At 39.6% G+C, this 17,528-nt stretch overlaps 1 protein-coding gene across 1 annotated transcript; it reads right to left on the reverse strand.

Annotated features, from left to right (window-relative positions):
- Nucleotides 1-7,389: 7,389 nt before the first annotated feature.
- On the reverse strand, nucleotides 7,390-15,734 carry LOC111323903 (uncharacterized). The gene is made up of 10 exons (XM_088737310.1): nucleotides 15,559-15,734; nucleotides 14,028-14,270; nucleotides 13,016-13,396; nucleotides 12,406-12,774; nucleotides 11,447-11,692; nucleotides 10,154-10,534; nucleotides 9,317-9,676; nucleotides 9,112-9,183; nucleotides 8,466-8,537; nucleotides 7,390-8,158 (listed from the first exon to the last, which is right to left on the reverse strand). Exons 1-10 carry the CDS (start codon nucleotides 15,626-15,628, stop codon nucleotides 7,902-7,904), a joined length of 2,451 nt encoding a protein of 816 aa, XP_088593436.1. The 5' UTR covers nucleotides 15,629-15,734; the 3' UTR covers nucleotides 7,390-7,901.
- Nucleotides 15,735-17,528: the final 1,794 nt, after the last annotated feature.

The raw sequence follows: 17,528 nt of genomic DNA on the forward strand, positions 1-17,528 counted from the left end.
GGTCAGGGACAATGGGGCAGACGTTTTGCAGCTACAGTGAGATCAGTGGAGGCACTTAATTGCCGTTCAGATCGAAGAAAAACCGGAAGCCAAATAGGAAAAACCGAAACCCACATCCAATACCAAATCCGAAAACCCGTCAGTGTTTTTAACGAAAACCGAAAAACTAATCACTTAAAAACGGAAAATTCGCAAATAATGAACACCAAAAGCGAAAAACCGTTTTTGGGCACAAAAACCAAAAAACCGATCTTAGAAATTGCCGAAAGCGAAGTCCCAATGCCCCCTTCCAACAGCTATGGTATTTTTCCAAATAGTAACAAACACTTCACAATATCGAGCTAGACAATGAAACATATATGAGACTCGAGGCAATACGGAACAACTGACTTAAAGCTTCGGAGTTCGACTGGTATGTAGAAGTTTAAAAGGCTACTTCCCACCTTCAGAGGCCGAAAAAATCATTTTTTCTGTTGTTGAACTGGAAGTTGGACATTTTACCCAACGCTTACAAAAATAGAGATTGAAAAATCTCGAAAAGCGTCCGACTTATTTAGGAAAACGTATTTTCAAATAAAAGTCAATAAATCAGGAAGGTGTCATAATTTCGTAAAAGGGCGAACCCCTGAGTAAATATCGCGGCAATTTCATTTTATTTGCATATTTTGTTTACATCGCGCCCTTGATAACATTCACATGTGAAAGTTTCCTGGTAGTGGAGAGTCTTTCCTCATGGATAAAAGACATAAATCAAAAGTAGAGAGGAGTCCTTGGGCAAAGAAAAAGAAAAAAAAGGCCCACAGAAGAGAGAAATGGCACCAGTTTGTCAGAAAAAAAAAAAAAAAAAAAAAACAATCTTGGCACTCCTCTACACTCTGGCATCCAGATTGCGAACAAAGAAGTCGCCATCAAATCTATATTTGTCGCATATAAGGTTAAGCAAGTACCGGCAATCGCCTCGAATCGTACGAAATCATAAAAAACTTACCCGAGGGAGCTCGTTCAGCGATAAGGGTATTTCTTAAGCTGTTTGTCGATTGGCTGTTTTGCTCTTCGTCGCCCCGTTGTGTTTCTGAAGTGACTTAGCAGTCGTTGCTACGGGACGTCAACGCAGTATTTTTTCTTGAATAACCTAAACTCGGCTTTTTAAAGAACAAAAATTTTAGGTTTCACAAACAGCCTCAAGGAAAACGAAACTATCCTCTTTGAGAGTTATGCAACAAGCGCAAACAGAGGATAATCATAGTTACGACAAGTTAGATGTTCATACACGAATCCACATGAGCAATAAAACTTTATAATTGATCTACTCCAGGTAAGACTCGTGTCTGTTACTTCATCTATCAACTTTTATAGCCCATTAGATAATTATTTCTGCGATTTGTGTTGCTATCATTTCGATTTGTGCCACTAGATTTTAGCACTGCTCATCTTCACAATTTTACAGAGTATAATTTGGAAATCCGGCGTCACCGTTTTTCCCCTTGTTTACTGAATAGGAGCAACTTCAGAATACTTGTTCGGAGCAACTTCAGAATACTTGTTCGGAGCAACTTCAGAATACTTGTTCGGAGCAACTTCAGAATACCGGTCCACATCATTTATAGATGTCGGGAGGCTTTCATGTGGCCGGGTATATTGAAGTTTAGCCGATGCAATGCATTTTGAACGGGGTTATGGCGAAACCATGTAGAAACCAGAGCGACCCAAAGAAGTTGTTTACGATAAGTTCTTGTTTAACGCTGAAAGAATGAATTGAACTTAAACAAGTCACCCATAAAACGGTCGGGCTCCATAAGATAGACAGGTATTCTGAAGTTGCTCCAAAGCTCTTTTATTGTCTAAAGTCTTGCTCATTCAAAAGCGAACTGAGCCCTGAAATCTTGGATCGCTTGCCACGATTGTGTTCTAATTTCCTTTCGGTAAATTTTCACAAATACACCGATTAAAACCAAGAAAGGGACCTAATTATCCTGGAGATGAGTTTTGGAATACTTCCAAAGAATATTATCTCGTTTGCATCGATTTACAAGAGCACAATTTACACAAATCCCAGACGGTCTGATCGCGACGGGAAAACGCCAGCGTTATTTCGTCCAGAACTTGTTTGGGAGAACGGCAACGCTAACACCGGAGGTCGAATGGTGTCTTGTCCAGACTATTCCGCGCGCTCTCCCGTTCTGAAATGGCGCTCCCGTCCTCTTGTCCCCGTGCTAAATCCATCTAATCTCTAGTCTTCTAATTTTGAGAAATATGTATCCACTTTGAGCGAATTTATGGGGTATGTAGATTTGACCGATTTTCGTGAAATTTCGCCGAAACATTTCGGTGTTAATGACGAACGAAAGTGGGTCGGGAAATTTTGATATTTGAAACATTTTTCACGTGGTGTCCATTCACGCAACACGTCTCGCATATTTTACGCCACTCTAACTTTAAATGCGGATATCTAGACAACCAATCAGTATATCGCAAAAGCCTGACTCACTTTTATTGATTGATGCCTTGTGAATAAGACTGTGCAGCCATTTTGCTCGTGCTGCAGGATCCGATATCCGATACCAGATAAATTCAATAGAAGGACCCTCAGCTGCCTTACCGTCTCCTGACACTCCCTAAATGAAAAAGTCGCCAAAATTATATTTTTACCATAAACTGCATTTAATAAGCTTTCTTTTGATGCATAGTTTGTTAGGGTTTTCTTCAAACTAGTGCGCGTACGAATCTTTTTCCGATGGACACCCGCGAAGGTGGGAAGTAACCTTAAGTCTCGGGATATCTCCGTCGAACCACGGAGATGCAACTGTAATTTTTTTAAACTTGGGCCCTCCTGAGTCTCGTTGAACAAATTCCTCCACAATTGATTACATTAATTTTAATATTAATGTAGAAAGTTTCCCATAAAATACCAAAATTTCCTAATAATCAAATCAGACATAGACGTTTTAGTATCTATTTTACAATTTTAGTCGACCTAAACTGTAGCTATGACAGCCGTGAAGTGAAATACGACTGAACTACTCTAGTAGTTCCTTATCAAGGGGTCTAACATCCGGGATCTTATCAAGGGGTCTGACATCCGGGATCTTAACAATTTTCCTACAGTCTCACCCAAAGTAAACTCGTTTTACGCATTGAAGTATCAGCAAAATATCTAAGCTACGACTGCATTGGGAACAGCTAAATGTTCTAACATTTGTCTTTCATTTTTGAAAGGAAAACTCCGTCACTGTTTTCATCTAGAATGAATTAAAATGAACCGTTAAACACATCAAGTATACGATGTAACTTTTCCAAAAACATTGAGTTTGAAAGTTGACAGGAAAGTTGGAAAGATAGTTTTAATGAAACGTTGAGATTCAGTAGCCTCTTTGTTCACTGGCCATGGTACGAAAATACTCACTGGTGAAGATGAAGAGCTCCTGTCGGATAGTGAAGATGTTAAAGAAGGACTCTCACCATCGGAAGAGTCAAACCAAGCTCCACTCGTTGACGATTCTTCAAATATCTGCGGCATCATCTGTCACATGAAAACTCAAAAAAACTAGTCAAATAATACCAATTTGATCAAGAAAGTCAACAGAAAGAGAGGAAGCCCAGAAATACTAAATTCATTGACATCGCTGAGTAATCTTTTTGCCCGCGCTGGGAGGCCGCTTAAGAGTTTAAAAAGAGAAACGGAGTGCTATTAAACAACGGAGAAAACTATCATCTACTACAGTCCAGGTAAGAAAAAGATTTTTTTTTTCATTAATACTTCGACTCAGCCTTTTGACTGTAGTTTCTGTTGTTATTATTTGCTGTCGTTGTTATTATTTGTTGTTTGTTATTATTTGCTGTCGTTGTTATTATTTGTTGTTTGTTATTATTTGCTCTCGTTGTTATTATTTGTTGTTTGTTATTATTTGCTGTCGTTGTTATTATTTGTTGTTTGTTATTATTTGCTGTCGTTGTTATTATTTGTTGTTTGTTATTATTTGCTGTCGTTGTTATTATTTGTTGTTTGTTATTATTTGCTGTCGTTGTTATTATTTGTTGTTTGTTATTATTTGCTGTCGTTGTTATTATTTGTTGTTTGTTATTATTTGCTGTTGTTGTTGTTTTGATGCAGTCAGGAGAGACCGGGTTATGTAATTAGTTGTTGTTGTTGTTTTTGTTGTTGTCTTAAAAAAACAACAGCAAAAACAATTCACTTTGAATGGTCTGTTATGATAGGTAGGAGGTTGTCAGAGGTAATATCACAAGTTTAGCGATCTTACAAATAATCAACTTAAGAACCATGAATCATCAATCTACCTACCACCATTTCTTTATCTCATTCAGTTTAATAGCATAAAACGTATATGTACGATCCCTTGAAATAGGAGAAAACACAGCGCTATCGAGTTTTTTCAGCTCAGTGGAATATATTGTTATTTTTGGGTTAAATGGTCTCTTTCAGGGGAAACTTTTAGGAGTTAAACTTGAAGAGACATTGATACGTTGAAGGAAGAAGTAAAGAAATAAACTTTAATTATTTTCAGCGACTCTTTCACTATTAGAGAACCATCTCCCACGGATCCCACAGATCGTCCGAGGTCATAGCGTTCATCGCAACTGCGAGAAAACTGGAGATGCCTGTTGACGGCTTCTTCCGCTCGCCAGGCTGCCATGTTGTAGGAATTTAGGAATTTAGGAATTTAATTTATTCGTCACGGGAATGGCGGGAGAAAGGAACCCCTTTGTACCCACCCCTCCCACGCCGGGGAGGACATCCACCACACAGTAATCTCGTGCGTGGGAAATTAACGTCTCCTACCCCTAACCCTGCAGGAGACGGGACCTACGGTTTTATTCGTCCTTATCCGAGAAGACTAGAACATCTATCCATTTCTTGATATTAAAGAAAGGTAGCAAATTCTTCTCAGTTATTTTAAGACCATGAGTATTAGTCCGGCCGGGGCTCGAACCCTCGACCTCCCGCACAACACTATCCGGCGCTCTAATCAGTTGAGCTAACAAGCTGCGTGTTGGCGGTATACTTTTTTGTAGGATGTGTCGAAAACGAAGACCCAAAAACGAGGACCGAAGACTGAAGACCCACTGGTCTAAAACGAAGACCCACTGGTCTCAAACGAAGACCCACTGGCCTAAAACGAAGACCCACTGGTCTAAAACGAAGATCCTGTAGTCTAAAACGAAGATCCTGTGGTCTAAAACGAAGACTCTTTTGTCTAAAATGAAGACCCTGTGGTCTAGAACGAAGATCCTGTGGTCTAAAACGAAGACCCTGTGGTCTAAAACGAAGATCCTGTGGTCTAAAACGAAGACCCTGTCGTCTAAAACGAAGACCCACTGGTCTAAAACGAAGGTTCACTGGTCTAAAACGAAGACGCATTGTTATAAAGCCCTTTACTTCGAGGAAAGGCTATACACTATGCTAAACTGCTGTCATTTCTGTAGCGCATAAATTAAAGTGTCATGCATCTGAGCGCGCGACCAACTTGACAGTTACGTTATCTCAGTCGGTACAACACGTGTCAAATTGTGCAACGCAATTAAATTTCATGAATATAGAAATAGAGTATACGTTTTAGTGACGATTTGTCGTCACCAATATTCTATTTTTTAAATGCATATTGAGCAAATTACGATAAGGTGACGTGACTTCATTACTTCGCTACACTGTTTTTATCACATAAAGGCGCAAAGGTCAACTGTGCGTGACTTGCAAATTTATTCCGCAACAGAGGCTATAAGGATGATCTCCCACCAAAATGTGATTTTCCCGGGAAGATTGAATCATCACTCTCACATGCATCCCTGCGTTGAGAATGTCGTTTTTTCGGCATTTCAAGCTCCCCAAAATCTTAAAAAAAGCAGCAATCTACTGCGGAAAGTATCGCGAACATAAAATCCTTTAACTCAGTAACGCTCTGCAAGTTAAAAAGCGGCATTTGAAAAATCTAAAATGTAATTTTGGTGACGAGGAAATGTACCAAACTCGTCACTAAAACGTACATTTCGACACTCTTGGAATTTGACTGCGTTACCCAATTTGACACGTGCGCTCAGATGACATTTTAATTTATGCGCTACAGAAATTAAGGCAACTTATCTTAGTCAATATGGTTTTAGACCAGCGGGTATTCGTTTTAGACCACAGGGTCTTCGTTTTAGACCAGTAGGTCTTTGTTTTAGACCATAGAGTCTTCGTTTTGAACCGCAGGGTCTTCGTTTTAGACCAGTGGGTCTTCGGTCTTCATTTTTGGGTTTCCGTTTTCGACACGTCCCATCCAAAACCATCATTCATCAGGTACTACTTTCAAAAACAAGAGTGTCTGTTACTTCTCCGTGAAACTGTTGATCCTGAAAAATGAGAGGAGGTGACATTCTAACATTACATACTTATTGCTGCAATACTTATACTTATTGCTCCAATAACATTGAAGAGAATAGAAAAGAAGAAAAAGAAAAAGAAGGCAAAGAAGGAGAAATCTCAAAATGGTTTAGTGTAAGTTAGTTTGCCATTAGAAGACTTGGAAGAACTTTTTGGTAAAATACACTTCTATTTTGCATGTTCTTTCAGCCTTTGTTAATTTTCGTTATTATTATTATTATTATTATTATTATTATTTTTATTATTATTTTTATTATTATTTTCATTATTAATATTATTATTATTATTTTTACCAGTAACTCACCTTCAAGTGAAGGAGGGGATGTGGTCAGTTTTCACTTCACCGCGTGATATGTTATTATTTCTTTACCATGATACCATCAAACCCCCCCCTCCCCCCCTAATATTTGGGTAAAGATCAGCAAAAGTCATTCAACTGTTGAAAAGTTATTACTTTACATACTGCAAGCTTCAAGTAACTTTACATGAGAAAATTCATTTTAGGGTGGTGTATTATTGTGAATTGTATTTATAATCTGTCCTTGATTTCTTTTTACAGTCCTCATCATTTGAAGGAGATGAAGAAGGATACAGAAAAAGACCTCCTGATTCAGAAAGTATCCTTGTATTGATGACTTCAATAAAGTATAAAGGCTGACCTAGGAAGTTATGATCACTGTAGTAATATGGATGGAACTTCCTCCCTGTTTTCGTCTACATAGTTTATTATGCGGAAAAATAGAACATGTTCACTTGACTAGAGCAATGAACAAGTGATAAGTGACACGTTTTCGATTCAAGAAACGAAAGAAGTACTCAAACAAATTTCTCTTTTGGCCGTATCCTTAATCTATTTTGAGGTCATTAACACTATTATTTACGCAACATTGAGGCACTCAAACCGTCAAAAATTATGAATAGAGACAGAAATAGCCATACGAGTGACAAACAAAAGCGGTAGTGACGTCACTTTTTGACGTCATCTGGAGATACATTAACTGATCCCAGCATAATTAAAAAATGTTTTTAATATTTAATCAGACATGGAGAAAAATAAACAGAAGCCTTCAAAAACCCTGGAATCATTTGAGGTTAAATAAATAACCACGACTGGAGTTCCTTTTGGCAATTTGAGAATTTCCAGGAGTCCTTCACTTTACAATATGACAAATATCCGGATACCATAAATTCTAGAAAAGGTTTTTGGGGCAAACTTTGATAATCAATGTATTTCACTCTATTCTCAAATGCTTTCGCACGAAATTAAAAACGACAAAAATTAGAGAGGTAAACCCATATTACAGAATGAATAAACAATTGAATACTTTTTCGTTTCGTGGAGTTCTATGTTAAAAACAAATTCCAGCTGAAATTAATTTCCAGGCGGTTAGTTTTTTGCATAAAGAGCGGTTTAATTCTGCTTTGTTTTTAGAAAGTTTTACTTTTGACCGACGTTTTACCCTCCTAAACTGGCCTTTAAAAAAGCACAAGTTAATTCAGATCAGTATTGGTTCAGAAGTAGTTATGATGGAGGATATAAATCTGGTATTTCCCCCGTAAACTCGTGTTCCTCCAGATCATGGTAACTGTAGCTTTCCTTGTCTTTTCCTTGAACCAGAAACCTTGGATTTGACATCCGTTTTGTTCTTTGCCCCAGTCTCTTTCGTCTGATGCAGTATACGCTGACCGCTATGACAATTAATACTGCAACTACCACGAGGACTATAGTAACGGTTGAAACACCATGCTTTCCTGGATCCGAGCGAGCGCCCTGCAAACCTTTTCGGGAAAGGTAGAATCCATGCATGAATTATTTCATCCTCGGCTCCTATTCTATGCAGAACGTTAAAAAATTCTTTTTCCTGGATCAACTTGCTGTCAATCACGCTTATTATCTTTGCAAGGTATGACAGAGATAAAAAAAGTTTTATTTATATCTCTGTGATCTACTTACCTTCAAATGCTCGCTTAGAATAGTAAATGTCGGTGTCATAAACAAAGAAGTCACCACCTCCTACGCTGTTATCTTGGACTGGACGAATTTATTTCGTTGATTGTTAAATTAACCCTGATACACAACACTTACCTTTTGATTTTGTCATCGTTAAGTTTACACTGGCACTTGCTGTGGCTGCTGTAGCTGCTCTGCTCGTCTTTTCTTTAATAGAACGTTCAGTAAAGAGAACATTCAGTAAAAAACGCTGTGATTTCTATTGGCACAATTTCTGTCTTACACTGCGCGCGTTTGTGTGAACAGGCTGACGCATCTGCGGTAGCTGTTCAACCGTCCAAGATCTTATAAATTGCAACACTTCCCTCTAACTGCTTTACATTTACTTGTATATAAGTAAAGAGAATATGATGCTACATCAAGAAAGTACGTTCTAATCGATGAGCTTGTCTATTCTCAATAAATGATTGTTGGATAATTTATTGATACATGTGTATCGTCTAGAGAAGATACCTGTTGATCACGTCTGAGATTTAAAGGGTCAATCATTGTAAGATGTAAATTTTGGGGAGCTGCAAAATGGAGGGGCACCAATTGTACGGAAGTGGATAGGTAAACGTTCTAAGAACTGAAGAAGACGGCAAAGAGCGTATCGAAGTTAACTTAATTTCTTTATTTTGGGTTCACATGATCCTAAGAGTTTATATTCCTCTGCGGTTTCTCGATATTAATCTAAGATTATTATCATTATGCTAGCCAGGGCTACATGCAAAGTTGTTACCTGAAGTTGGCGGTTGACTTGTTTTCACAGGAATTGTTATGGGCCGTGTTGGTACAGAAGCAGCATTGTAGGCTATAAAACGTAAGCATGAGATCACATTATCATTATAACGTTTTTCTTTAAAACAGATTAGTTTTCAATTCATCTACAGCATTTCAAAATATTACAAGGCCATATTTGCTAATAACATGTCTTTGCTACTTACTCTGATTCAAGAAAACGCCTCTGAAACCTTTGGAGCGGCCTTGCGAGTCAGATTTGAATACCACATAGACCACAGAGGAGTCCGATACCACGCCCTGGGTAGGGGGTGGGTGATCACCATTGAATTCTGCAAGAAGCTTTGCCTTCTCATTCCAGCCGCTGTAAATCATCACCACGTCACCATCCCCGTCTTTTTTTAAATCAAACTCTGGGAACTTGATTAGGATCTGCTGTGACCTAGGCTTTTTCTCCTGTATTAAGAATCTCCAAGTACAGAGCTGTGAGTTCGGGTAGCCACCATCACTGCGGTAAAATGGTGACATGAACTCCTGAGGCCTCTCGCTCATGGTGTAGTGACAGGCTGTTTGAAAAGGGAAACAGATGTACAATCTGCGTTCACACAAGTCCCCTCAGTATTCTTGTGTTGGGTAATGATATCGTTCAAGACATTTAGTTTATAATCTCTTGTAACGTTACATTTTGTGGTATCAAACAGGTTTTATACATGAGTCGTTAATTAATGTTTCAGAGATTAGGCCGTCTTTCCTCCTGGTGGGGAGCATAGGGCATCAACTGCGGGGAACAAAGACCAACTATATATTCCAGTCGTGCCCCGGTCAACGTCCCAAAGAAGGGGATAGCTAGTCAGGGCGACCTACGGTGGGGACCTTCATAAACCCTATGGCCGCTATGATAAACCCCATGGCCGCTATAAAAAGCCCGATGGCTGCAGTGATAACCGCGAAAGCCTGACTGGAACCCTGAAACGGAGCGGCAGACGAAGCTCTGTTGAAGCTTCTACCATAACTTTTACATACTACTTCCAATAAATACAGACCTTGATAATAACAGTAAGTAATCGTCAAGTTCTTCCTCCCTTTCACGCATGGGTAAGCACCATTCATCTCGTCTGTGTTGTTACTGTCTTCATTATCATATCGTATAAACTCCTTTGTAGTAATGGCTCCATTAACCTGCTGACACTCAGCTGTGTTGTAGGCCAGTAAGTAAAAGGGATTATTCACAGGGAGGGTGATAGGCTTCACTTTGTCACCATCCGTCCGACAGCAGTACGATATATTTGTATCTTTATTGTATGTACCGTCTGGAAGTGTCCCTCCCATCTTGTTCTGGTTTTTGTGGTTTTCGTCATCAAATAAGATATATCCCTCAGAGAGGCCTTTAGGGCAAGCTCCCTTTTTGTAAATGCAATACTGACCTGCGAAAAAATAACTAACTCGAATCGATGGGATCAAATACACCCAGGTGTAAGATACTACCATTACCACTAGTATCGCAGAGGTCAGTGGTTCGAGTCCCGTACAGGCCTGATTTTTTTCAGGTCTGATTCTCGCTATTGCACAAATAGCGCTATCTACTGCGAGGATCGTGCATCATACGTATCTAATACCGCAGTTCAAAATATATGAACTTCATATATTCATTGTATCTCATTTATCACTTTCACGGGTTTATTACGAATCAACTTAACGGCCTGCTCCCAGTTGGCTTGTTAGCTCAATTGGTAGAGCGCTGCACTAGTATCGTAGAGGTCAGTGGTTCGAGTCCCGTACAGGCCTGATTTTTTTCAGGTCTGATTCTCGCTATTGCACAAATAGCGCTATCTACTGCGAGGATCGTGCATCATACGTATCTAATACCGCAGTTCAAAATATATGAACTTCATATATTCATTGTATCTTATTTATCACTTTCACGGGTTTATTACGAATCAACTTAACGGCCTGCTCCCAGTTGGCTTGTTAGCTCAATTGGTAGAGCGCTGCACTAGTATCGTAGAGGTCAGTGGTTCGAGTCCCGTACAGGCCTGATTTTTTTCAGGCCTGATTTTCGCTATTGCATAAATACCGCTATCTACTGCGAGGATCGTGCATCATACGTATACTACCATTACTGTTGGCTTAGAAAAATGTGGCGGTACGTGGCAGTTTGATATATTTGTTAATGCGGCTATTAAGTAAGGTAGGACTGCATCCCTGGGCGCATACTAGCGTCAGAGTATCATTGTAACTCTAATTTAGATATCCCTAGTCTCCCGTCTCTCGAACTATTTTAGCTAATCTAATTTCCGCTACTCTCTGCTAGACTCCGCTTTATAAACTATCTTCACCTCTTGGCCATTCTTTCCCCTTATCCTGCGTAGCAATGCAAAAGCTTTGATTGATGTCATTTTTATCGACTGTAGCATTCATGTGGAAGCTCTTGGATGCATAGTTACTTGGATTGTTGTCTTCCGTGTCATGAAACCTCCAGCCAGTCTCCCACCAGATATCGTCTGAACTTGGAGGACAGCCGGTCCTGGGGCGGGGGAGCCCGTATGTACCACTTGGCCACCTGAGACCCTGTGGAACTGCAACTATTCAAATAGATGAAACATCTACAAAATCGGTTGGACTTGTAGTGACTATAATTATAGTTACCTAACATCTGAACAGGGGTGCCAACAATGATATTTGTTTAGTGTCAATTCATAATTTAGGTATTATATTTCTTAACTTATCCTGTAGGGAGAACATCGGATCAGAGTATCTGAGGAACTGCACACCCACTCCTCCCCTAGCTTAACACTAACCCCAAATTGTTATCAGTTGACAGTTATTAAGCTGAGGGAGGGGTGGGTGTGCAGTTATCAGATACTGGGATTGATCCGAAATATCTTAGTTTGTGATAACATCGACTCAAAACTTTCCTTGAGTCGTTGCTTTCAAGGTCGTAATTTGCATTATCGACTGATGGGTTTCGTGCACGCTTTTAACTATATCTTCTTTTCCCTTCCATTTTCTTTATTTGTCCAATTTCACGGGGATAGTTTGTGCACCAGAATTATGCAATAAAAATATAGGTCATAGTGCTCGTTCAAGAGCTAAAGACCATGGTATCTTTTTACCTGGTCCATTGATTGAAAAAAAAATATTTGTGTTCTCGGAATGCGCGCACTTATTCGCCTGATAACGGGATTTTTGTGCGCAGTACAGGATGCGCAATAATCACCTTATTAATATTTCTTTTCGGTCTCGTTTATTATCCTCCAAAGCAATAATACAGTTATCTTCTAAAAGTGATTCTTACCTTTACTTGGAATAATTTTGAACATTCCGCGGAAACCTTTTGAATGATGATTCCTTGATGTTATGGGAGACTTTGAATAAAACTCCACTAAAATAAAATTGTTCCGTGACGAATATCCGTTTCGATTAAATGGGTGTTCTTGATCTATTGTACCCACGGTTGATCCACTGCTCCAGCTATCACTGATAACAATTCTGTCGCCTTCCGCCATGCGTGTTTCCAGAAAGGTAATAAGTACCTGATTGTCCTTCCCTGAGACAACAAATCGCCATGTGCAATTCTGCTCCGACGGAAATCCGTTGTTGAAAAATTTTGGAGAGATGAATTGCATCTGCTCTTGGTTATCCAAGCTATACGTGTAGAGGCAACCTATGACCACATAAAAAAAATATGAAATGATCGGAAGTGTGAGCACCACTTGCCTTACCTACGATCTCAGATCCCCTGTGTGCTCTGTATGGAGGTTACAAACCATTAGGATTTTCCCATTCCCTATGAATGATGATCCCCGCTACCTTCCATCCCTAATCCAACTCTAACCCTAACTTGTTATCAGTTGACTGCTGTTGGGTTAGGGGAGGGGTAGGTGCACAGTTGCTCAGATACTTACTTTCATAATAACAATGAGCAATTTTGTGATTGCGACCTCCTCCTCCGTAGGGATAACTCCCATTATGCGCATCTTGGTTATTCGTATCTTCATTGTCATATCGAATGTACTCCTCTGTGGCAATGGCGCCTTGCACGCGCTGGCACTCTGACGAGTTGAAAGCCTTAAGGTAAAACGGGCTGATTAGGGGGAGGGGGATAGGCTTAAATTTGTCACCGTCGGTTCTGCAACAATAGTGTATTAGAGTGTCCTCGTCATATTTGCCATCGGGAAGTGTCCCTCCTTGATCGTTGATGTTTTTATTGTGTTCATCATGCCAAAATAAGTAACCTTCTTCCAGTCCTTTGGGGCAATCACCTTTCTTATAGATACAATATTTACCTATAGGAAACAATCAAAATAAACATCATCTACTTTCTGAAAAATTTTAAGGATTTATGTATGCTTTCGGGTTTGCTTCAGTGGACTAAAAGGCAGACTGGAAACAGAAGGTCAGGCTCAGAGAGTCGCATGGTCCAAAACCTTGAGGAGCATTAAATTTATTAGTTTTTCGACGGCCACTAATTCTTGTGTCGAGAGGCAACTAGGATTACTCCTGGCCACCTCGTATTTCGTCAAGGAAATAAAGAAGGGAACCGGCCTCATGGTGACCCCACCCATGAAGGCGCCAGCGAACTCTCCAGCAACCTGACACCCCAGAACGTCTTTACAAAGAACACCTTTTTCTTAATTACAAATTTTTTGTCAGTTCGATATTTCTATAGTATCAAAGACTACCCTGGAAAATACAGCATTTTTACTAACTTACTTCCCTCCCCCCCCCCCCCCCGCCACCGATGGAGGTTCGTGTATCTCGCTAGTATCAGCTAGGTGGTTAAGCAATGAAAATTTATTTCCCTGCGAAAGAGTGACATTATGTAACCCGATTTTCCACGACGGGGTATATTCTGATGTCAGGAGGTCTACACCTTTACTGGTCTTCACTTTCTTGCAGTTTGACTTTGTCACTTACCCTGTGGCCACTCGCTAACTTCCTCAGAGATGATGTCTTCTGTCTTAATACAGAACGTTCTGTTAATATCATCGCCCACCGTTGCGTCAAGATGAAAACTCGGTGATTTATAGTTGTTTGTAGCGGTGTCCTCAGTGTCTTCAAATCTCCATCCTGTGGCCCACACCGTAGAATTTACTGTCACAGGACAGCCAACCTTTGCTCTGGGTATGCCATATGTCCCAGCAGGCCATGTTAAGGTCGCTGTTGATTATTGAGAAAAACGTGAGTGTATGTTGGACAGATGATACCTCGTAGAGCTCTGGAGATTAAAAAATAGACGAGCAGAGTAGTGACAAGTTCACAGTAGAACGTGTGGCAGATTCCAGTAAAGTTTTCGTCAGTGGTGCAAAAATTGTCTCGATTTTCGCGGAAACTGTTGTCTAACTCGACTACGGACGTCTCTGTAGCTTTTTTGACTACCATTTTCTCGGTGAAGAAAGCAGATTTTTGTCTCTGATTTTGTCTTTGTATTTGTGGTGTTCATGTTGGGCATACAAGGAAAACGAGACCACGGAAACGAAACGACCGGATCTAGAAGATGAAGAAAATTAACAGATGAATGAAAAATGGATGAATGTTAATGTTTGTGCACACATTTGAGACACTCGGACAAAAAAGAGAAAAAAGTAGAGAAAAAAGAGAGAAAAGGATAGACAAAAAAAAAAACATATCATTACTTAAAATCAGTCTTCTTTTCTTTTATAATTTTTCCTCTTTTTAACGGCCCACGCTTACGCTTTTAGCTCTTCCCGTTAATGACCTTTAGACCCCAAAATCACACACAGTACGCTTGGACCGCCTGTGACGTCATCAATATCACTTGTATGTCTCGAGTTCGAACGAAGAACTTCCTTTTTCAATATAGCGACAAGTCGTTCCTTGTCTTAAATGTCTCATGGAATCTCGCATCGAATTCTAGACATAATACTTAAACGAAAGTGAAAAGAAACAGGAATCTCCAGTTAGGCTGATAGTGTTTGGTTTCTTTTGGGCTCAACGACTTTGGTAATATCTAATTTTATCAATTTGTCGCTCAATTACACTGTGATATCAGCCCTCGGTCGGAAATGTATCCCAGTTGCCTAATAACTACACGAACACAAAGCTGACGTCTAATTCTGTACCTTTACTGAATCGGTAAAAAAGTACATCACAAATTAATTAGTGCTGCTTTTTAAATTCTTCTGGGTTTTCAGTCAGATTCTCTTTTACACAGAACTTACACAGACACCATTATTGTCCCGTGAACATGTGGGAATACATAACTTATATACTCCAAACATCATACAATTGCCGAATAGTGCGGATGAGTTTCTAAAGAAACTGTGGTGCCACGTTGTTGGAGTGGGATATAACAAGATGACTTGGTTTGATCAACTGAGTTGATAATGAAAATTGGCTACAATAAAGGGTTTCTTCGGTCGACGTTTCGAGCGCTTGCCCGTTCGTCAGAGTGAGTATATACACAACTGCTAGTTGGGCAACTTACCCTCACTGTAACCCACAGCTATCCACAGGACAAGTATTGATTGAAAATTGTAAGGAAGTTTCCTCGCCATGTTTGAATTCAGCGTGAAACACTGTGTTGCGTGTTACGGTTCGATATACTACTATAGACAAATGTGCGAATCAGACCAAGGGCTCTACACAACTGCTTTATTAGAACCTAATTATCTACATCGATAGATAGGGATAATCACGTGATTGCGGTCAAGGGTGTACTAAACAATAAAATGCAGATTATGTAATGGAAGGGCATTGGGGTCTACTAAAAGCTGCAAAACCGTGGGAAAAAATTCGTTCAAAACCGCCGCAAAACCGTCGAAACTGATGAGTTTTCGCATCCCAATTATCGAAACCTCAATCGGTTCGATACAGTGGTGACAATGGAGCAGAAGTTTCGCAGCTACAGCGAGTTCAGTGGAGGCGCTTAACTGCTGTTCAGATCGAAGAAAAACCAGAACCCAAATAGGAAAAACCGAAACCCACATCCAACACCAAATCCAAAAACCCGTCAGTAGTTTTGAAAACTTATGTTAAAAAACGGAAAATTTGCAAACGACGAACACCAAAAACGAAAAACCAAAGTTTTTGGGCACGAAAAAAACCGATCTTAAAAATTGCCAAAACCGAAAATCCCAATGTCCCCTTCTAACAGTCAAGGTATTAATCCAAATAGGGAAAAACACTTCACAATGTCGAACTTTACAATGAAACATATATGAGACTCAAGTCAATGCGGAACAACTGACTCAAAAGCTTCGGAATTCGACTGGTTTGCACAAGTTAAGTCTCGGGATATCTCCGTCGAGGCTACGGAGATCCAACGGAGATTTTTGAAACTTGGGCCTTCTGGTCTCGGTGAACAAATTCCTCCACATTTTATTACATTAACTTTGATATTTATGTGTTTAAAATGAAATGGAAAATTTCCCGTAAAATACTTAAATCTCCTAACAATCAAATCATAGCATCCACACCGCCATGGAGTGAAATACGGCTGAACTACTCTTGTTCCTCGTCAAGGGGTCTGACATCCGGGATCCTAACAATTTTCCCACAGTCTCACCCAAAGTAAACTCGTTTTACGCATTGAATTTCAGCAAAAAATCTAACCTACGACTGCATTTGGAACAGCTAAATGTTGTAATATTTGTCTTTCATTTTTGATAGAAAAACTCCGTTACTGTTTTCATTTGGAATGAGTTGATATTGAACCGTTAAACACATCAAGTACACGATGTGACTTTTTCAAAAACACTGAGTGAGAAAGTCGACAGGAAAGTTGGAAAGATAGTTTTAAAATGGCCATAGTGGGACCAGAGAATGAAACGTAGGGATTCAATAGCCTCCTTGTTCACTGGCCGTGGTACGAAAATACTCACTGGTGAAGATGAAGAGCTCCTGTCGGATAGCGAAGATGTTGAAGAAAGACTCTCACCATCGGAAGAGTCAAACCAAGCTGCACTCGTTGACGATTCTTCAAATATCTGCGGCATTATTCTGTCACATGAAAACTTAAGAAATGAGTCAAATAATACCGATTTGATCAAGAAAGTCAACAGAAAGAGAGGAAGCCCAGAAATACTAAATTCATTAACATCGCTGAGTAATCTTTTAGCCCGCGCTGGGAGGTCGCCTAAGAGTTTAACAAGAGAAACGGAATGTGCTATTAAACAACGGAGAAAACTATCATCTACTGCCGTCCAGGTAAGAAAAATAGATCTTACTTTAGGTTTTTTTTACATTAACATTTGGATTCAGTCTTTTAATTGTAGTTTTTGTTGTTATTATTTGCCGTCGTTGTTGTTTTGATGCAGTCAGCCGGGTTATGTAATTCAGTTGTTGTTGTTGTTGTTGCTTTTACTTTGATTATGGTCTGATATAATAGCTAGGAGGTTGTCAGAGGTAATATCACAAGTTTACTGATCTTGCAAATAATCAATTTAAGAATCATAA

Source organism: Stylophora pistillata, chromosome 11 (assembly GCF_964205215.1).
Source record: "Stylophora pistillata chromosome 11, jaStyPist1.2, whole genome shotgun sequence".
In the NCBI taxonomy this organism is placed as follows: domain Eukaryota; kingdom Metazoa; phylum Cnidaria; class Anthozoa; order Scleractinia; family Pocilloporidae; genus Stylophora; species Stylophora pistillata.

What these genes read in the sequence shown, in the direction of transcription:
- LOC111323903 (XM_088737310.1), bottom strand. Translation starts at nt 15,628, where the DNA reads ATGGCGAGGAAACTTCCTTACAATTTTCAATCAATACTTGTCCTGTGG. An exon ending in TACTTACTGTTATTATCAAG is followed by an intron (nt 9,677 to 10,153) that starts GTCTGTATTTAT and finishes CTTTTCAAACAG; the next exon opens with CCTGTCACTACACCATGAGC. An exon ending in AACGATGACAAAATCAAAAG is followed by an intron (nt 8,159 to 8,465) that starts GTAAGTGTTGTG and finishes TTTCCCGAAAAG; the next exon opens with GTTTGCAGGGCGCTCGCTCG.